Here is a 23786-nt window from a genome sequence, read left to right on the forward strand (position 1 = left end):
AAGAAAAAGAATAAGTAGCCACAGACACATTCGGTGGATGGGGTCCAGGTTGCCAAGAACGATTTCTTGAGGAGTGAGAGTTAAATCCAGGACCAGAAGTAAATCGGGACGATGTAGGAGGGTTAAGAGACCAAGATAGAGTTTCCTCGAATCGTTTACATTTTTCTGTAAGGTCTTCTATACTGGCTATATCAACCAGTGCTAATTGGGCATGGTAAAAATGTAGCAAACATTTTAAAATTATTTTTATTTTTGCATTATCCGTCAAAGGAGTGTCTAATCGACTACACATACCCAACATAGTGTTAATAAACATAGTCACTGATTCTCCAGGTTTGTGCTTGTGGTTCTTGACCTCGTCTAAGAGATCAGTTTGGAAAGAATACGGCAGAAAGTCAGATTTTAGTTTCTCAGCCAAATCAGTCCAAGTGGTAAACTTACCACGGTTGTTCATAAACCAAGTAAAAGCATTGCCTGTAAATAGTTCGGCGGAAGCTGCAAAAAGATCCTCCTCACTGACACCTCTTGAAACACGAAGACAATCTACCCTATCCAAGAATAAAATAACTTGGTCGTAATGACCTTCACCAGAAAACGAAGCTCCCCACTTATGTACCTGAAAAGGCTTGGAATGTAACAAAGGGTTAGCTGCTGAAACCGAAGAAACAGAAGTGGAGGTGGCTATAGAATTTACGCGAGAATCGAGTCCACTATCTAAACTGATAATCCTAATGGACATAGAGCGCTTGTAGAGTTGTTGTTGGTCATCTGAGCAACATAATAAGTAAACACGACCAGAGATATGAGGAAGACGTGAAATGTATCTAGAATACATGCTATTATGGACAGTCCTTCTAAAATTATTTATCTTTTGAGTAAGATCCTCTATCGTCTCGTTTATTCCCTGTTGTTGTTCCCGAAAAGGAATAGCTGCAGCTGAAATTTGACGGAAACTCCTATTTCCTTGTTCTTGTTTAAGAGCACCACGTAATAAACTGCGTTTCTGTTCACATTTATCGGATTCCTCAACCTTATCCTCAACTCATAATCCAATTCCTTAACTAACAAATGCTCTGGCTTAAAGGCACACATGGTAATAAGGTAAAATTAGTAACAATAAACCAAACCCAACAACAACAAACCCAACCCAACAAACTAACGACATAATTAACCGACAATCTACTAAACCGACGACCTGCTAAACCAACGACCTAATAGCATAAACGACCTAACGACCTTATAAACCAACGACCAGCTAAACCGACAAACCAAATATAACCAAGATATATTTGGGGTAGATATTTTAAATAATTTAAGTTAGTGTTTTAGTGATAATAAAAAAATTGAAATCTTTATAAATTATATATAGATATAGTATGCAATAATTTAGCAAAATTATAGTATATTGCGGCTTCACCTAAATCAAAATCAATAATGTACCTAGATATCAAAAAAAAATAAATCATTCAAAATTTTTCAAAATAAATACCGAGGTATCACCAAACCGATCAGAACGAAATAATGTCAAACCAATACCTATTCAAATATTATCCTACTCAAGATTTACAATTATAATTTAAATTAAGTTAAAATAGTACCAACGCAGCAATATAAGTGCACTAGTGTATTTTCCAAATAACGTACAAAAGGAACAAAATATATCTCCATATAACTACAAAATATACAACAATGGACCAGATAGATACTAAAAAGCTTTCAATAAGCAACAAATTTAAGAAAGGTACTGTCTTACTGAAAACTGGGCTCCGCGTTGGGCAAGCCAATGTAACAGAATAGATGTCAGCTTTGAAGGGGTAGTTTAATTAGTTATGAAAGTTTTATGAAGCTAGGCTAGCTGGATATTTAAGAGACTTTATCAGTGTGACTCAGGAGAGGATCAGGCCGAATTTGCACACCCCAAATAAGACGGTACCTAATGAAGTACTTGAACGTTAAAGAAAATAAATTAAAATAAGAAGGAATGAAAAGAAAGATAAATACTGACAGACAAGATATAAGAAGAACGGTTTAGGGCGCCAGGGAAATATTAAATAGATATTTCGCCGAGTGACTTACACTGCTCCACTGAACTAATACTTTATATAGGTCCCAGAAATGGTAGGAAATAAAACATATATGTATGTACAACCAAATTTAATGAAATATGCCTATAACCCTATTTACAAATGTATACAAACTCACTAAGCACCTAATGTAATAGACTATCGATAGTCCTATCGATAACGCAGGTTTTACAGTAGAAAAAGAAATAAATTATATTGATTAGACCAAGCGAGTTAATTGATCTTATTAGATATGTACCTGAACAAAATTTATTATTACATTTGGTTAGATTATCAGTTGACTATCTCGTATCTGATCGGAAGCGATAAACCGGAGTATAGTACCTGATAAATGAAATAAGTGTTATGACATAAGGTTTTAAACCCCCAGATATTGGGCACAACACCCTTACAACAAGATGGTTTATAACCTTCAGATTATTGTAAATAAATGATAGGAACGGTGGAAAGATTAAATTTATCAAAAATATTGAATGCTATTATGTTAATTATATTTTAAGAAAAATGAAAATATATTATTATTAAAGTTATTTAACGGTTACTGACAAAAAAATAAAATTTAAAGGTATTATTAAACAAATTGACATGCAAATTTTAATTATAAAAACCTGTCGCTTCTACACAAGTGAAGGTGTGTTTCTCCTCCAACCTCCTTCGAGGGTGATGATTGGAGACCCAAGTACGGTATTTTCCGGTTTTCCCCAACCTTAGGGGTGGAGGGTACTTGTCCCGACGAGAAGGTACTTCCTAGTACCAGAAACTCAACAAAAATTTTCCATATCCATATTCCATATGCCCATATTGGGCATATTCCATATGCCCATATCCAACAAAATTGACCCAAAATTCCCAAATTATTACTTTTTCATTTAAAAAAATTAACGACAACTTGGACTATATCTTCTTCTTCTCCAGTGACTAAAAGAAAACAAAAACCGTTGATTAGCTGGTTTCCTTTTAGTACACATGACAGGGGGCCTATACAAAAAGGTATAAAACCTTATCAGAACTTGACAGGAAAAAAAATCTAAATAAAAAGTGACGTTTTGATGTGTATACGTGCCATAGCATTGACGTTGGTACGACTTTCACTTGAAATAGGCTCTTGAACACATGTAAAGAAGTATGTATTTGAACAAATAAATTTTGATATTGTAATAAAAGATTACTTTACAGAATAAGATAAAGGAGAGACTGAAAATGTCATGGATTTCAAACTTATTTAGAGTGAAAATGTAATTCTAAGAATTTTTTTTATCTGTAGAACGTAGATTAGACGTATTGAAGTATGGAAAATCTAATTGTTGAAGTATAACAGTTATTTTAATATAATATAAATAGATCTAGTATTAGGAAGGATAAAGATGGCTATTTTTTTAAAGGGAAGAAAAATTAGAAGAAAAAATATTTCTACATACCCGGTGGTGCTGTAAAAAGCAACGAAACTCCTCCCCTATACTTTACCAAAACCAAAAAAAAACACAACTTCTAACTTATATTCAGCATTCACATAAGACCAAATTTTAACTTAAATTATATTCTAGAATCACCGGTCATTGGAGATGTTCTTTCTTCCAAATCTTTCCAAAGAGTGAAGTCTTTCACTTCTGTCAACCACGTTCGGCGGAAATTCCTTGACAGATTGCCAACTTAACAATTCCAATGTTACCAGATATTTCATCAAGTCGTACCCAAAATCAACGCAACACCTCAAACAAATAGCTGTATATTTGGTTGCATACCATTTAGTAACGATTAGAATGCATATCGTTACAATATTTTATGACAACTAATTGAATATTAGAATATTAGTAACTGAATAGCATACGAATGGATATATTTTTTCAAAAACAAGAAATATTTAACTGTTATAGTCTGTTCGCTTAAACTCAGACACAACTGGCTATTGATTTTAGTAGGTAATTTTTTTGTTTTTGGCCAATTTTGCCAAAATTTGCAAAATTACTAACTATTTAGTAAGTATTAACTATTCAGTAATTTTTTTTTGCCAATTTTACCAAATGGGCAAAGTTACTTACTAAAATCACTAGCCAGTTGTATCTGAGTTTTGCGAACCGACTAAATATTTGTAAGATATGGCGGTATTGCATTACCTATCTAAATTACTCAATAACCATACCTGTTACGATTATACACATTAACAATGGAAAACCAAACAAAAAGTTATAAATGGTACTTTACAAGATAAATTTTTTCTACCATGTAGAACATTTTTGTATAGAACATTGTTTACGCTAAAGTATAGTTTTAGAAATATTGACGAAACACTTAAAGAAACTACTAATTTACCGAATTTCCTCCTTCTCCCCTCCCCCCAAACCGGACGGTCAAAATGGTGTAACTTTTTACTGAACAATATGTGGACCATATAGAACAATTTGGTGTTGAAAGAAAACTTTTACTTTGGATGTCTGGGTTAGGCCTTTTTTTGGACCAATTATACTATACTACCTCCGTAACTTTGGAACCGTTCATTTTAGAAGGATTATGCATAGGGCCTTTTTTATTTCAAATCTAATGTAGAACATTTTTGTATAAAAGTTTGTTCATGATAAACCGCATAGTTTTAGAAATATTGACGAAAAACCTAAAAAACTACGAATATACCGATTTCCCCCCTCTACCCCCAAACCTGACGCTCAAAATAGTGTGACTTTTTTCTGAACATTATGTGGACCATATAGAACAATTTGGTGTTGGAGGATAACTTTCACTTTGGATGTCTGGGTTATGCCATTATTTGGATCAATGTTATCATACTATATAATTTGCTACTCGCATAGCAATGGCTTCGTGCCAAAAAAAGCAGAAACTGTTTTTCGATGCTACCTCAAAATTGGTAATATCTTTTGCTTTTTCTTCTGGGCTCCTTTCTATATTACGAATGTGATGTGTGTTCTTGGCCTTTTTCTTTTTCTTTTTGATTGCATTGTTTATACGCCTCACAAATTGCGCACTGATCTTTCTTCGGTTTGAAAAAGGAGATATTATATTCTGTATTTAAAATTGTTTCCTATTTACATATTTTGACAAATGGCAACTGCTTTTCTTCTTGTTCCTCTTTGTAGTATCTATAAATCTGTGGTAAGGTTAATGCTCCATCAAGGAATTCTCTACAAGTTTGAGCTCTTAAATAGTAAAACTCTTCTCACTCAAAGCTATTTGTGTGTTTTCTTGCGGTTTCCTTAAGTTTTCCTCTGTTATCTTTCTAAATGATGTTATGATCTTTTGACTTAGCCCATCTTGTTCGAATAAATCGATCTCCAATATTAAGGGTATTTATAAAAATATTTTGCATGTTCTTCTCCTTAATTTGTTTATAGTTAAATAAAAACATTAATTGTTTGTCCTATTAATTCCTTCTACAACTCTCCTATACTTCGGAATTGTTCAAACCATTCTGTAAAATACCACCAGAACTCGCAAAATGTGGCGGTATTACATTGAAACATATATTATGTTCTCCGTGCAATATCAATATCCATACATGATAAAGTTACGGCGCTATAGAAATATAAGATATATATTTCATATATTTCACTAACGCCATAATATATGTAAAAACCATTGTTTCTAATGACCTTGTCACTTGTCACTTGTCGGCGTATTTCACTTATAAGCTACAGAAATCTGAATTAAATCGATAATTTTTTATAGTTTCCCGTCGTCAAATATATTACGTCAGATGCCCTTCGTTGCTACAAAAAAATACATTCAGTGACATTAATGACAATTAATGTTTTAAAAATTATAAAAGGGATGACTTTCAACCGTCAAATTAATATTTATAACAACTGTTTGTTTAATTGTACTAATTTGTACTTACATATATAAATTACAATAAAATTTTGCTTTTGAACAGTTTTATTCATGAAATAATCGCAACAAATTGCACTCGATCTCTAAAATTAATATATAATTTTAGAGCTCTTGTGCAATTACTACTGATAATTTAAAGTATTACAAATACAATACCGCAATAAACTCAGTTTTAAAAAATTTGCAGTTTTGGCGGTATTGAATTGGATGTGCGATATTAAGACATCAATTTTCTATACTCAACAATTTTCATTTATTTTATCTGATTGTTTTTTTTTAATTCTTTTGTAGAATGGAAAACGAGAGCGCTAGCGGAAACGTGTTAAATAATGAACATTTTGAAACCGATTCGACAAAATATGTTCAGCTCTGAGTTCTAGCTCCAACTAGAAATACTAGCACTATAACCACTATATCGTATCTTCGTTTCTCTATGAAATACAAACGGGCGAGAAGGTATCGCTCCAGCAAAAAATATAATAAACTTAATATTTATAGGGGCCAGAGGTACTCGGGAGAGCGCAAATCAGAACATATTTGATGCGCGGGAGGGACTCGATCGAGATGCTTAAGTGGTTAAAAAGTCTAATAATTTCGGGACAGAACCTTACATGTAGCTCTCTGTCAGTGGCTTTTCTTCGCCTAACGCAAAGAACCGCACATTTGTCAGACTGTCACACTGACATATAATGTGCTCTGCTATTTCTTCTTTTAGGTGACAGAATCTGCGTAAGTCATCTGTTGACGGGATGGTAAAAAATAGACCCCACATATATGAAATTATCACTTAATATCAGGTTCTATGAATGCTGGTTCACCGAGAAAGGTAATTAGCTGTGTACTTAAGGTACCAACGAGACTGCTTCCTAAAGAAAGTTAAAAAGGGTACTAGAAACATCTTTCAAATGAGTGGTGATATCACACCTACCTGTGCGCATCCCTTATCCATCTCGTAATCATACCTCTAGCCGAAAGTTTTCGACAATTATGCTTATTGCTCTATTGAAGAGTATACTTTGCATATCCATCTTTTCATTCATGCCATTCCTGACATCGACCTGTTGGGTTATGGTTGAAACTATGTTTTATCAAACGCTTTTGCAATAATTATGTGGATTATGAACCAGAACACCATCCTTTATGTACCTCTCAATTCCTTTACTATTTTCTCTTTACATAATTTTCAAGAAAACACTGTTAGGCCAGTTGGTCAGAAAGCATTTGGTAGTGTGTAGTTTCATCCTACTTCGTTTTGGTATGAAGACCACATGTACCTCTCTCCACTTTCTAGGAACCTATCTCAGAGCCAGAGAGGCTCTGAAGATTCGCACAGGGTGCGGCAGAAAGATATCCAGTCCCACACCATAGTAGGGCTGGATGGATATATGCCGTCAGGCCATGGTGACTTAAAAGGGTGAATCACGATATGGCCCATCTTACTTTTTCCTCGCCACCCATTGTTTTGGCGAGATACCAGCTATTTAGAGAGTGCCTGATATATCTAGGTCGGTGCTGTTGAGCCGTTAGTACCGGGAAAGTATATTTTTATCAGGATGGCACCACTTTCTCAAAACTTGGAAGATTTTCCTCCATTTTCGTTCGTTAAGATGTCGATATGCCGACGTGAGTCTTTTGAGAACACTTTTTGTAGTCTGGAAGCCTGCGTCAAAACTTCCAGTCCAAGCAACTCTGTATTTTTGTCTGCAGACTTTCTTAAATTGTCTGAGGTTTTAAAGCTGTTTTTGATAGAAGGTTTTCCAGTTTAGTGTACCATCAATAGTTGGTTTCCTGACAGGATTTTTATAAGAATAGCTTATTTCCTTTTGGATGTATACCAAAAATTTCACCTTTTTAACTCTGTATTAGTTTCCGGAGTTAAAGCCTTTGCATTTCGCAAAGCATCTTCTAAGAGTCGGTTGTAGAGTTCTACATCCATTTTCCTAGAAAGTAGAATTATGTAGCAATTCTGCGAACTGCGAATGTAATCTTACTGAAAGCTATTGAACGTTGTTAGGAATAATCTTATATTCCGATAATATGTATATTTGCAGTTTACCATTAAAAAACATTAACTTTTTCCTTCCGTAGAAAAGTTGTTAAAGAGAAAGTAGATGACTGCAGTTGTTTTCAATTATAGCTCCACCATTCTCCTATACGTGTTTCGAGATTTCGCCTCTCATCAGGTGGAATTTTATCTCAAATTAAGGGTCGATTTCTCATACCTGCGTTAATCTACAGTTCAGTTGAACCAGGTTCACCCGTGATCTGTGGTTTTGTTTGAAATGCATTTCTCATTGCGCGTTCATGTCAGCGCTCGTTCTACAGCTTTCGAGAAATGCCAATAGATGGCAACAGGTAAAAAACTGTCGCCATTTTGAACTACCATTTTTATGCTGTTTTTGAATAAAGTTAAATTTAAATATTTATAGTCAAATAGTCATTTTAATAATTATAAATAAATATTATAAAAACAAAAATAATGTTATCGTTTATCGTTAGGCTTAACATAATAAAATAGGATATATTTATATTATGACAGCGTTTCGTGTTTATACAACGCATGCGTAGTCCATAGAATCATCTGAACTGAGTTCTGAAATCTTTGAACGGCCGAATTCCACCGTTCAAGCATCGTTCAAGTTTAAACTGCCATCGGTTGAACGTGCGAATTGAGAAAGACGATTTTGACTTTAAACTGACGTTTACTAGAAGTTCAGGTTAAACTGGAGTTGAACTCGATATGAGAAATTGGCCCTAAAATGAAATGCTGTTTATCAAGTGGGCGTTATAATACAAAACATAATTTTTTTTAATTCCCCTTAAATGTCTCGTCAACTAAGGCTATTGGCATACTACAGTTGATGTCGCAAATAGGTAGTGTAATGTGTAATGCAAGTAAATGTCTTGTTATTTAGTAAAGTCGACTACATTGTCTTTACAAAACAAGCTAATAATTGTATCAGCACGTCTGAGTTGTTTACCGTTCCCATAAGGATAGCAATTATTTTTATTTATTGATTAAAAAACAATCCTACACAGCTGGGAATCGAACTCACAACCCTTGTAATCCAAAGGTAGGTTCTCTTACCACTGAGCTACAGAAAGAGGTTACGGCAATTTTAAAACTAACTTTTTATAAAAATAAAATAATTTTCATAATAGTTATATAAACTTCAATGCATAAATTTGTTTTGTTTTTCAGCAAAAAGTTTTTGAAGAGGCGGTTGATATTTTGGGACCAGATAGAAGATCTTTTCCTGAAGATATACAGAAAATGACATATTTAGAGAGGGTACTAAAGGAAACGTTAAGGTTATTTCCTGGTATTCCATTGTTAGGAAGAAGATTGGTCGAAGATATCGATGGAGGTAGTGTATTTAAAAAAAAAAGATTTAACCAATTACTTATTTTTGTATGTTATTCTACTTACAAAATACAAGGTGGGCAAAGAAAACAGTCCACCTCGATATTTGGCAGTAGTTATTAGATTTTAAATTTTTAAATGGGAATAGAAGTCGTGTGGTAGCTCATTTGAAAGAGTGTTCAATTCTCTATTCAATAATGTAAATATTAATATCATTATTTATACAGGGTGGCAAAAAAATAATTTTTGAATTAAATTAATTGACATAAAAAGAAGAATGTATGTAATTTATTTAAGAGGCTAGAGCAGCGATAAACAGGTAGCAACAAACGCGTTCCAAGATTGAGGCTCTAATTTTGAATATTTTGTTGAAATATTTGGCACACATATTCGTAATGAAATTTAAGAAATATGTTAGTACGTGGAAATTACTCTATAACTAAATAAAATATTGAAAAGAAATACCTGTACCTCCATGAAGAATTAAAAAGAAACTTTCTTCAAATAAACTTTTTTATCCCATACCTAGGTTTTGTGTAATCTTGGAACTACTAAAATTTTTTATTTCTAACAAAAAATCAAACATATTTTAACTAAATAACTAATTAGGCAACATAGAGAAATTATCACTGTCATTTTGACAAACCTGCGTCAGATTTTCTCTAATCTGTTCTGTCATCTTTATCGATATCTGTTCAGTGCAGTAGTGTGTTAATTTAAGAATTCGTTTTTGTTGTTTCATAGGAAAGTAGTGTTTATTGATAGTTAATTTATTATATATTTGTTGTTGTTGTATAATTTGTTGGCCTCTTTGAAAGAATATATTGTTGTTAATTGTGAGTTTTAGTTATATGTAGGTAGGTAAGTATATTTTACGTAAAAATATTTTGAATTCTAATGCGAGTGTATAAAATTTTAGGAGGATTTTTTATTCTAAAAATATTATCTATTATCTAAGAAAAAGTCCATTAAAAACCGTGCCAAATTATAAAAATCGAAATTTGTTTCGCTTCGCAACAAAAAATGATTATTTATTATTGTTTTATTATTAGATATTTCATGCCAATACCTTTCCAAGTACCTATCAAAACTTAAAATTTTCACCCATTTTGGTTTATTTTTATAAATATCTATTTATTAATAATAAAATCGTTTTCTATTACTTCCATTTAGCGTGACTATGATATTGTCAAAATATTAATCTTAGGTAATGTCAAAGGTTACCCACTGTTGCCAAAGTTTATGATACTATCTCCCGAAGTTATATTTTGTTGCTACCTTTTGATGGTTAAACTCTTAACTCAAAATACATTCTGTTACTGTCAAAAAATAGAAAAAAATATTTATTTGGCAAATACGTATTGCTTTTGGCTTAAATTAAATGTTTAAGCTGCCAAGAGGCAGGCGGGAGGCTGTTTGTGATTTATAGTACACTCACTGAAGGTGGTTATGAGCTATTATTACCTCCGATTTCGTTGAACCTCCATCGATTTTTATTAAAATTGGTGAGTGGTTAGACGGTACCTCAAGGCACAAAGGTGATATAGTGTCAACTTGCACTTTTTGTATTTTAGGGGTGAAATCTACAACTTTCTTAAAAATTATCTTTTATATTTCTGAAAGTGCAGTCACTGAAGGTTTTTACCTCCGATTTCGTTGAACCTCCATCCATTTTCATGAAAATTATTGAGTAATTAGAGTTAGAGGATACCTCAAAAAACAAATGTGATATGCTGCCAACTTGCGCTTTTTTTATTTTAGGGGTGAGATCCACCCTTTTTTTATTATTTTTTATATTTCTGAAAGTGCAGTCACTGAAGATTTTCACCTCTGATTTAGTTGAACCTCCATAGATTTTCATGAAAATTGGTGACTCTTTAGGGGATACTTCAAGAAACTACAGTGATATGGTGCCAACTTGCGTTTTTTTAATGGTAAAAATGCAGATTTCTGGCGGAAGTAATCTCGTTAAATTGAATTATATTTGGAAATATTTTTAAATTCTGATCCTATCTATGCCCCAATTTCATCTAAATAATTTTTTTTCGTATTTCTTACTACAAGCAAGTAATTGGACTTCTCCGCATCCTTTATACATATAAAGTCTCAGCTACAAATTTTTTTCCAAAAAAACGTTATTGGTTTTATTCAGCAATTCTTCGTATTGGGTGATTAACGTATAGACGTTGAACATGACCAAATTGGTTCCACACCTAGATTCCCCCTAATATATAGTAGGAAAAATGAAAGATTACCCATGAACGAACATACAGAACACGCTGTATGTTCCTGTCACCGTGTCACAAAAAAATTGGCCAGCGAAAATACATGTAATAATTATATATAAACCGTTCTGATAATACTGGTACTGGTTCATCACTTTCTGGAACACAGAAAAGATGTGTTTAATATGATCTTCATATTGGTTTTCATAGAGTTTATTTTCTGAATAAACTCTGATTTGGTTATCTCTGGGCCTACATCTCCCGTTTGGCTATCTATGGATGTACTAGCTTCTCTCTGGTCATGAAATAGTTCCTCGATATAATCTTTCCATCGTCGTAGTTTTCGTTTTGTCTCCATTATAATATTTCCATTTTTGTCGAGCAATATACTTGAGGTTCTTCTATTTCCTATTCCGGCTAGTTCTTTGACTTTTTTATGTAGGTTGAAGTTGTCATATGTGTTTTGCAGTTCTTCTATTTCTTTACATTTTTAAGAGAAGTAGGTTTCTTTAGCCTCCCTAATTTTTCTTCTTATTTGGTTTTGAAGCTGTTTATAGCGGGCCTTATTAATGGTTTTGTTTTTTCTTCTTTCATTCATCAACTCCAGAATTTCCTCCGTCATCCATTCTTCTTTCTTACATTTGGTTGTAGTAAGTACTTTCTTACTTGGTTCTAATATGGAGGTTTTGAAGAATTGCCACTGCTGTTCTACGTTGCAATTATTTCCTGGGTTTCTCTCTAGATTTGTGTTGATATCGTGTTTCAGATTTTCTTTTGCTTCTTCTGACTTTAGTTTCTGTATGTTAAGTTTATTGTTGTTGCGGCTTTTTTGCGTCTTTTTTAGTTGAAGTTGAAACCTAGCAATAAGAAGACTGTGATCAGAGGATACGTCTACTCCTGGATATGCCTTTACTGCCTGAATTGAGTTTCGATATCTGTGCTTTATTAGGATGTAGTCAATTTGATTTCTGACAATTTTGTGCTCTTTGTCAGCTGGTGATTTCCATGTATACAGGCGTCGCTTAGGTAATTTAAAGAATGTATTTGCGGCTATAACATTATGCTCTTGGCAAAATTTTATTAGGCGATCTCCTCTGTCGTTTCGTTCGCAAAGCCCATATGATCCTACATTAGGGTAGCATTTTCCTTCTCCAATTTTTGCGTTGAAATCACCCATGATCACTGTTATGTCTCTAGATGCGTGAGATGTGATGTTTTCTGGAGTTCGCTATAAAAGTTTTCTATTTCTTCTTCATTTTTGTCAGCAGTTGGCGCATAAATCTGGATTAGGTTCATTTTTCCATGGGTTGTGAATAACTGCAACATTATTATTCTTTCGGACATCGGAACGAAGCCTGTTACTGATCTCGTTACTTTTTCGCTGAGGATCATAGCAACTCCATATCTGTGTTGGGTGTCGCTGCTTCCAGAGTAATAGATTCGTCCATTGTCTGTATTGAGTTCGCCAGAGCTGACCCATCTTGTATCGCTTATTCCTAATATATCGATATCTAGTCGCATCATCTCTTGCTGTATATTCTTCAGTTTCCCAGGTTCATACATACTTCTTACATTCCATGTAGCGATTTTGTAGGTGGATTTGTATATATTTAGTGAACAGGGATTTCGCTGACTAACGGCCTGGGAAGCCCTGTCGTTACTGTTGTTTCTTCCCCTGCCGAATCTTGGCATCCGAGAACCATGATTAGTAGGTTGTTGATTGTCATTTCCTACTATACTTATTTTTAATTTTATCTTTTTTTGTTACTCAACACATCCATCTAAGCATTCTCATTTCCGCCACATACATTCATTGTTCCTCTTTCTTTTTCACTGTCCAACATTCAGTTTTGTACATCATATCCGGTCTTATGGCTGTTTTATAGAATTTTCCCTTCAGCTTCATTGGAATTTTTCTGGCACACAACACACCACTCGCTTCCTTCCACTTTAGCCATACAACCCTAATTCTACCCCAACAAAGAGACCGACGTGTTAATTACGTGAATTTTTGGTACATTTGTCACCAATATACGTAAATTGCTTACGTGAATTTCACGTGAAAATTTGGTTGGAAAGTCACATTGAAAATACGTCTTTAAATTACGTGAATAACTCGTCTTCAATAGACGTGTTATTCACCTTAAATAGCAATAAAATGTTTCAGGAAATTCACGTTGCAAATACGTGTTGATTAACGTATCTTTTCGGGAATGTATATATTAGTATTCACGTGAAAGATACGTCCTCGGTTCACGTAAATAATTCGACCTTAATTAACTTACGAATCACGTAATTATTATCCTCATATGCATATGACATAAATAAAACAAGCATATAAAGTATTAACAATGTATTTATTTAGTAGAATTTAGAGACTTTAAAACATTTGTTTTGTTTAATTATTATACAAGATAATGAACCAAAAATGGTACTGACCTAAAGACACGTTAAAAAATTTGCCAACACAAAACACAACACAGGTCACTTTTTATTTTGATGAGAACACTTCCACGTATTCTTTGCTTCCACACACTTCGACACTTTCTTGTTTTTTCTAATTGCATCATCGGCACCGGCACTTCAACCCTCGAGCAGTGAGGTAAACGTTAATACGAAAGACATTATTATAAATAAACCCGCCTAAAATAAAACGAGGGAAATAAAGCTCTTCACGTTTCACTTTTTGTTGTGAGAAATGCTTGAGAATTGAGAAATGTGAGGAGCTGATATTAGAGGTTATGATCATCGATTATAAAATCGATTATTTTTAAATTACAGTTAAACTATTCTACTTACTTTAAATTAGTATTACGTATTTTCTTTTTGTTTTTAAATTTCTTCCACTATTAACAAATTTGTACTAAAAATCTATTTCAATACCAGAATAATATGAAAAAAAATAATCCTATCGAAACGTATCTATTATTCGATAAATCGATTAATTTAGTTTTCGAACCAACTATGTTAGTCACAGTCACGTACCGTGGTCACGTGATAGTATTTAAAGGAGGAGAAAAGCTTGGTAGTACGTCATCACCGCGCGCGATTTGAAAATTAGACTCAACATCATTTTAGCTCCTGTGATATTTTTAAAGAAAAAAATAGCAAAAATAGCTTCAAATCAAGGTTGGATTGAAATAGTTATGCTAAATGCTTTTAAAAGCGAAATCATAAACTTTATGTTATATATTGGTATTATTTAGATTACTTTTACGTGAAATACATCTAATTTTTCGACGTATATAAAATACAGTGAGTAAAATTCAAGCGATACGTATTTAACCAACACCGTTGTAAAATTTGGTTTTCCAAAATATTTCTCAAAATTTAACCAAAGGAAGTTATTTCTGTTTCGTGATTATTACGTGAAATAAACGTACCTTTGCGATGTAACCGACATTCTCACCTATTATAAAAAACATGTACTATATTCGTCATTATGATTTTATATTATTCTAATGTCAAACATGTATAAAGGAAGCACTAATATACAGGTGAATAATTTGGCGCTGAAATACGTTTTTTTCCCGTCATAAATCCCCGAGTTACATATTCGTTGAAATTTGCCGTAAATTTAACGTAATCATCACGTAACTGGGCTCAAACCTGTTTGCTGGGACTGCATGCATCTCCCTATATTTCTCAATTACTGTGTAATACTAATCCCAGGTACTTAAACTTTTGCTTTTTACAATGATTTCACGATCCAAAGATACCATTTTATTTGTAGTAACTCCATCTTTAAACGAGCATTCCAAATACGCTTTTTTTGTCCTACCAAGTTTTAAAAGTTTTTCCTCCAGAGCTTGTCTCCACTGTTACAGTTTTTGTTCTAAGTCTCTCATTATTTTCTATTAAAACAACATCATCAGCATACATTAAGCACCATGGAATGTTACCCTGTAGTTTCGCAGATATCTGGTTCAAAACTAATGAGAATAAATAAGAACTAAGCACGGAGCATTGGTTAAATCCTTCTTTCACATGAAAATCAGTCTCTCCCACACCTGTCATAACACTAGTCGTCACTCCTTCATACATTTCTCTCAAAATCGTTACATATTCAACAGGGACTCCTTTCTTATTGAGTGTCCACCACAGAATCTCTCGAGGAACTCTATCATATGCTTTTTCAACATCAATGAATACCATATGAGCGTTTGTTTTTTACTTCTGTATTTTTCCATCAACTGCATTGTTGCATCTGTTGTAGATCTGCCCTGCATAAAGCCAAATTGATTATCGGATATTTCGGTTTCGTCGCGTATCCATCTATCAATTACTCTCTCCCACATTTTCATGGTGTGACTAAGCAGATTTATAGCCCTGTAGTTTGTACATTGTTGTATATCTCCCTTGTTTTGTAAACAGGTACTAGTATACTGCTTCTCCATTCGTCTGGCGTCCGACTTTCATAATTCTATTAAGCAAACCTGCTAGCCAACTTGTTCCTGTCTCTCCCAATGCTCTCCATACTTCCCCAGGAATATTACCTGATCCGACTGCTTTTCCTTTATTTATTTTTTAAATCGCTTGAGCCACTTCCTCGTTTGTTATTTTGATGACTATTGCTGTTACTGTATCCGTTAACTCCACAGGCTCTCTATCAAATTCTTCATTTAATATAGTGTCAAAGTAAATTCTCCATCTCTTTTTGACATCCTTTTCGTAAATTAGTATTTTCTTATTTTCATCTAGGATACATCTATACTGATTAAAATCTTTTGCTTTCTTTGCTCTCTGTTTGGCTGTTTTATATGTATTATCTTTGTTTCGCCTTCCCTGGTATCAAGTTGATCATATAGGTTTCAATACGCTTCTGCTTTGGCTTTTGCTACTGCTACTTTCGCTTTCTTCTTGGCGACAATATACATAGTTTTGAAGATCTGTGTCCGATATATTTTCTTGTCATTTCTTATATAATTTTCCCTTCCCTTTTATTTTTCCTTGTACTTCGTTTGACCACCACCAAGTCTCTGTATGCTCAAACTTTTTCCTTACTTTTTCCCAAGTATTTTAATAGTAGTATCTCTAATACTACTTGCTATTTTCTCCAAATTGTATTATGGCTTCCTTTCATGTTCCAACATATTTTTTTTATTATTCTTTCCGTAAAGCGTAAACGGAGACGTGAATGGGAACGTGAAAAAATTGAATTTGAAGAAATACAATGTGCCTCTATCAGTATTAAAACTAAGAAATACACACATAACAATGCAGCTGCATACTTCCCTCCAAGAGATAACCTCAAAAGAGAAGACTATGCTAACTTCTCTTCAACCTTAAGTGAAAAATATTTAACATACTTTAATGCAAAAAATACCTGTTGGGGCTCCAGACTCTCAACACCTAAAGGTAAAGAATTGCAGCATTTTGTGACCGGACACAATTGTAGATGGCACCCTACTGGGAAACCCACTTACTGGCCAAGTGATGTAAAGAGAATCCCGGACCTCCTACATGTTTTCATATCCAGAGGTGTAGCAACAAATTTTACAAAAGTGGAGGATGTAGAGGAGCTTATATCTGACCACTCTCCAATTCTACTAACAATTAGTCAGCAAATTGTTACCACTGAAATGAAACCCGCGTTGACCAATAAGTTTACGGACTGGGTAAACTTCCAATCAGAAATGAATGAGAAAATTGAGTTCAATGGATTTATTCAAACGATAGAACAATTTGAACGAGAAACTATAACCCTAAGAAATCAGTAGGAAACAATTACCCCAAAAAAAACTAGAGACGATACAGGAAAAAAAGGCTCGGAAGGTATGGCAAATAACTCGAATTACAGAAAATTAAAATAAGCTAAATAGGCTCACACAATAGCTGCAAAGAGAAATTTTGAAAATTAAAAGCGAATGAATCAATAAATACCTGAGAGAACTAACTGATGATGAATGCACCGATTACTCCCTCTGGAACGCAGTCAAAATGATAAATAAGCAAGTTCAGCATATACCTCCTTTACGAAAAGAAAACACAACATGGGCAAGAAATCCCAAAGAGAAAGTGGGTGCATCCGCTGGTTATTTAGAAAATATATTTCAACCAAAACCTGGGGAAACTCGTCTAGACGATGAACGAGTAGCTACTAATTATGTTAACGTACAACTGACTACTACAAAAGAAGTTCAAAAATTAATCCAGAACATCAATACAAAAAAGCGCCTGGGTTTGACCTGATCAATGGCGACATACTAAAAAAATTACCTAGAAAAACCATAGTAAAGCTTACTACATTAATAAATACATCCTTTAGGCTTAGATATGTGCCCATCTTTGGAAAACTGCAGAGGTTACAATGATACCCAGAGCAGGACAAGATAACCATGAATTAACATCATAGAGGCCAATCTCCTTACTATCCATAATCTCAAAAGTGTCTGAAAAATTACTAATACGAAGAATGAACCATATAATTAAACAAAAAAATATTATTCCGACACACCAATTTGGATTTCGTGGTACACACTCCACAATTGACCAGATTCATTGAATAGTAACTGAAATAGAGAAAGCATTGGAAGGGGACAAAATTTGTTGAGCAGTATTCCTGAATATCATAAATGCATTGGACAAAGTATGGCACGACGGTCTGTTAATGAAGCTAAAGAAAATATTTCCTATGCAACTCGTTGAAATATTGCAGTTATACCTACACCAGCGAAAATTGGAAAACGATTACTATAAGTTTAAGCAAATAAATGCAGGGGTTCCACAAGGTAGCGTTCTTGGACCAATACAATAACTTTTGTACACATCTGACTAGGGATTGCAATCCAGCAGCATTTTTAATCCAGCTGGATTTTTGCAAGATTGGCCTGAATCCAGCTGCATCCAGAGCGGATTCAGCAAAATCTGGAATCCAAATAAAAACAATATTTTAGTGTTTTTTGTGTCTGTATGCTAAATTTGTAAACAACAAAAACATTAATTATTTAGTTTTTTGAAAGTGATACCTTAAAAACATAGGCCTTACCTACGCACAGAACTGCACATATAGCCGGTTGTGGAGAAAGCCCTTTCGGCCTCTGTGCTGGTCGGTTTTAAGGTCATCATATAGTCATAGACCATTGACAAACGATCGCCTTTCACTTCTTCGTTTTTTTGGCTATAAATGTTTTCTCTTTCTCGTTCCAATTCAATCTCAAGTTCTTGTTCCAAAGTAAAATTTACGGGCTCCGGATTAGTTATCCCATCTTCTTTCATTATTTCTTCCACTGGTTCCACAGTTACATGTTTATTTATACGAATTAACAAATTTTTCAACTCTTCTCGCATTGCATTTTTTTCGGCATGGGGAAGTAACCAGGATTGTTTAGTCCTTCGTCATACTTTTTTTGATTTTGTAAATACACCAATGTACCTCTAATCTCATAGAGACGCTGTCTCGTGATTATTTTGCGTAGTGCTTCCGCTAGATCGGCATTAAGGCTAGAGTCCTGGCTATTTAGTTTGTCTAAGACAAATTTCATGGTTGTGTCGGCCATGGTCGTTATCAAAGTGGATTCTATTCTGCAAAGAGCTTCTACAGCCGGTTGAAAGTGGCGATTAACTCATTGATTATTGACCACTCCCCATCAGAGAATTTTATCGCAGAATCGTATATCAACGCTTTATCGATGCAAACTTTTCAGCTATAGAAACTTTCCAGCATATTGAGCTACTGCCAGCGCGATAGAATTACAAGTAGACAAGGCGAAAACGGCGGGTTCGTTGGAAAAAATATTCCCATGAGATTTTTTTGCATAATCACATTCGTGAGACACCCCAGAATAAAGTTCAAGAAGTCGCCCACATGAAAAGTGGTCCAAATTTTTTTTAACAATTTTTTTTTAAATTAAATTGCAAAAGTCAATCTTTCCGGTCCGGACAAATTTTTTGGTTTTTTTGGACCATTTTTGACAATAAAGGTCTCTTATAATTTTTCTCTAAAGTTGATCGTTTTCGAGTTATAAGCAATTTAAAATTTGAAAAACGCGAATATGGCTATTTCTAAGACTTCATAACTCGGTTAAAAATTATTATTATGAAAATCAGAAAGTGACTAAATCAAAGTTTAAAGCACCCCCTGCATGATCCTGAAGAAATTGTTGTCATTAATTTATTACTAAGCTGTTGTTTTTAATTATTATCAATGTGCGGTAAGATCGTATTGACGCGGCTGTAAATTATGTGAGTGCGAGTAAGATGCACCATTGACTGCCGGAATGGCATCTCGTTCGCACTCACCATGGACGGCAGCCTATACGTGCACGCCGCTCAATATTATTACTTAAAAATAACAGTTTAGTAATAAAATAATGACAACAATTGCTTTAGGATTTTGTAGGACGGGCTTTAAACTGTGATTTACTCACATCCTGACTTTGATAATAGTAACCTTTAACCGAGTTATTAAGCCTTGAAAATAGCCATTTTTCGTTTTTTTTTTCAATTTTAAATTGTTTATAACTCAAAAACGATCAACTTTGGAGCAAAATTATAAAAGACCTTTTTTGTCCAGAATTGCCAAAAAAACCGAAAAAAATTAGTATGGGCCGAAAATATTGATTTTTGCAAGGTGATTAAAAAAATTGTTAAAACAAAATTTGGACCACTTTTCACGTGGGCGACTTCTGGAACCTTATTCTGGAATGTCTCACGAATGTCATTATGCAAAAAATCTCATGGGAATATTTGTTCCAACAAACCCGCCGTTTTCGCCTTGTCTAAAGTTTGAATAAAGCTTTGAGCAAACATAAATAAATGAGCAAACTTACGGCTTTGAATAAAGAGGCTAATGAAGACATTAAGTAACTTATTTCGAATTTTACACGTTTGCGGCCTCCTCTGCTGGATATCCAGCATGTAAAAAAGCGCTGGATTCTGCTGGATTGCTGGATGCTGGATTCAGCAATTGCAATCTCTACATCTGATATTCCGAAGAGTGAGAATATCCAACTGGCCACATTTGATGTTGATACAGCAGTCCTGACAATAGGAGCAACTATAGAGGAGTCTACGATTAACTTACAAAATGCAATTAATGGCATAGAAGGCTGGTCCAAAAAATGGCGTATAAAGTTTAATGAAGAGAAGTCAGTTCATATTAACTTCACTAAAAAGAAAATCAATAATCTTCCAATTACCTATCTTAAACAACAACGTTGTTCCTAATAAGAAAACAGCGAAATACCGGGGTTTAAATCTCGACGCCACACTTAAATGGAAGGAGCAGGTTAAAAAGAAAACTAAACAGTTGAAGATAAAGTACAAAAATATGTATTGGCTAAAAAGTAGGTACTCTCAACTTTCCATCCAGAACAAAGTACTAATTTACCAACAGATATTGAAACCGGTGTGGACCTAATTATGGCCTACAACAATTATGGGGCTGTACCAAAAAACGCTGGACGGAAAGGCCGCCCGAGAACTTTATCGTACCGATCTCTTATCGTTATTGTACTAGATACTGGCATTCCATAAAAATAACAAAGTTACTCGTTATTTTGATATTTTAGAAACACCTTGTATACTTGAAAATATTTTATGTTCTATGAATCATTAATTCCTGCATTTAAGAAAATGTTCGATGCCATATTTCGGGGACACACTATAGATTGTTTTGGCTTTTAGGAAACCAAATGGAAAAAATTTAATAATAATAACTTACCGAGATTTTCTTAGATTTTCTTCGTGTTGTTAAATGTTGAAGCACTATTTTCGGTGGCATTAAGGAAAATGAAGGATGGGATAAAAGAAGGGAACTTACCGAAAATATGTTGTCTGGTATCGTCAATTTGTCTCACGGAAAACACACACAAAATCAAATTAAAATTGTCAAAGTGTACTATACGTTCCGACCGTATGTCTGTTAACGACTGACTGACTTAACATAAAGGACAGAAGATTATGCTTACTTAGAACTGTGTTGCCAAGACGTTCCCGAATTAAAATAAATGAAATATATATTCATATTGGCGCAAACATAGACGTATAGACTATTGCATAAATCAATAGAATATTATAGTCATACTTTCATTTCAAATTAGTTCATTTTTCTGAGAAATTAATAGTTTACAATATTTGCATTTCATTCTATTTCTATTACGCCAGTCAATGCGCGAGATTAAGAACAAGATATTACCTCCGAATTCTATCCTACTGCATGGATTTTAATGAAATTTTGGGAGTAGCCCAATCTCCTGATTCAAAGTCTATCCTATATACTATGGCGTTTTAATCATGGGGGCTGTTCCCACGACTTCTCGGGGGTGGAACATTTTTATTTTCGAATTACATGAAAAAAAAGGAAGATTTTTAAGAAAATTTAAAATGCGTTCTAAAATTTGATCACATTTTTTGCAAAAACCATTTATTTTAAACCCGTTCAACTTTTTGAAAGTAGAAATAACACTATATTAAAAGGTATTGCAGAAGAAAAAAAAATGCATTTAAATTCTGGTGGATGATGGGTTAAAATAAATGTACTTTTCATTTTTCCTTAAAGAACATTAGTCATCTATTTTTTTGCACCATATCCCGCTTAGTTTGAATGTAACCGGTATTTAATGGTGCTCTTCAAACACTACAAAAGGCGTTGGTAGCATTATACACTTAAAACCTACCGTTCCTCTGTTATTTCAAGTTGAATACACCAACTTGAGCATGCACCAAAAATCAAACTCTTTTCACCTACCTACCTATCTCTTTTTGTATTATAAATAGAACATTTACGAAGCAACGAATCGCTTTGTTATTTATAATCTAAAAAAAATGTTTTATATAGTGTTTTTAGTTCGATGCATAGTTTTTAAGGTCTTCACAAAAAACCGTCCGAAAAGGTGTCATTTTTCAATGAAAATGGCCAATTTTCAACTACTCATAACTCAAAAAGTATTGAGTTCTCAAAAAAAAGTATAGATCAGTTTTTGCTTAGAAATAGGTTCTCTAGCCACTTCCGTGCTTATTTTTACCAATAAATTTTCCACCCCGTTGAAGGGGTGGGAATCGCCCCAAGATAAAAGCGCCATAGTATATAGGGTAGATTTTGTTTCTTGAACTATTCCCTACTTACTGTGAAAATATCAAGTACATCGATGTAGTAGCAGGATGGAATTCGGAGCCAAATACCCTCATTGACTGCCCTATAATAATGCTCTGCTATGATCGCGTGAGAGAGGACACACACAAGATTATAGCAAAATTTCTATTTACTGTAACTTTTCGAGTTTTTGAGCAACAGCAACGAGTTTTATGTCATTAGAAAGGTAATTTTCCATTCTTTCAAAATATGTAACAATATATAGGGTGTATCGAAAAAAGTAAGATTTTTTTTTCAATTCCGGTTTAAACGGAAGCCATATTTTGGGTAAAATTTATTGTGATAATAGATAATAAAGCACCATATACGTCTGCAAAATTTCAAATTTTAGTTTCTGTTACAAAGGAAGTTACGGTCACTCGAATATTTTTTTATAGAAAATTCATAACTCCCCTCCTATGGGGAGTTAAGAAATTTGACTGTTATTCAATTTACCGGTAAGATATCAAAAATATATCAAAAAATAAACAAATTCCTTGGAGCCATTTTTGAGAAAATCTAGTTCAAAGTTATGTCAAAGTTTGACCCCTTAAATATAGGCAACCCGTAACTTTTTCTGAAAAACGATAACATTCTTCTTATAGCCTTATCTTTAGACTATATATCGACTTTTTCAAATTAAACTTATCTTAAACAAGTTTTTAGATAGGTAGGGAATTGTGTCGGGTGGGCGGTCGTAAATGTGGGCCACCATTTTGAATTTGGAAATGTTAAATTCCGTATTTCTATTTACCTATTGATGAGCTAACTTTGAGTTAAATTTCATTCGTTTCGGTCAAAATTTGCAAAAATGAGCCCTAAATAACCCCCCTATTTTGGCCCCCCTTTGAGAGTTTTTTTTAAGCTTAGTTTCTCGATAAAATTCTCTTAAACTTACTCATACCGAATTTCATCAAAATCTGTCCAGTAGTTTTTGCTGGGCGGTGGCGACATACGTACGTACATACGTACGTACATACGTACGTATATACGTACGTACATACTTCCGACATGTTTTGTTTATTTGCTTTTTAGACTCAGGGGGACTCAAAACGTCGAAAAAAAGGTAAATCTGAAAAAAAAATTTTTGCACGATCCTATAACTTCATCTATTATACTATACTACGTATCTATTTAGTACGATAAAGTAAAAAATCAATATTGTATAATGTGCTCCTTGGTATGTTCGGAATGACGAT

The 23786-nt window shown here is 33.8% G+C and overlaps 1 protein-coding gene across 2 annotated transcripts in view; it reads left to right on the forward strand.

Moving 5' to 3' along the window:
* The window catches only part of LOC126882333 (cytochrome P450 4C1-like), a 219510-nt gene that overhangs the window by 184273 nt on the left and 11451 nt on the right, over positions 1–23786 (forward strand). For both annotated transcript variants that reach the window (XM_050647209.1, XM_050647210.1), the window contains one exon: positions 9127–9292. In XM_050647209.1, the coding sequence (XP_050503166.1) occupies positions 9127–9292 (166 nt within the window). The remainder of the gene's footprint in view (positions 1–9126; positions 9293–23786) is intronic.

Source organism: Diabrotica virgifera, chromosome 3 (genome assembly GCF_917563875.1).
Source record: "Diabrotica virgifera virgifera chromosome 3, PGI_DIABVI_V3a".
Classification (NCBI taxonomy): Eukaryota; Metazoa; Arthropoda; class Insecta; order Coleoptera; family Chrysomelidae; genus Diabrotica; species Diabrotica virgifera.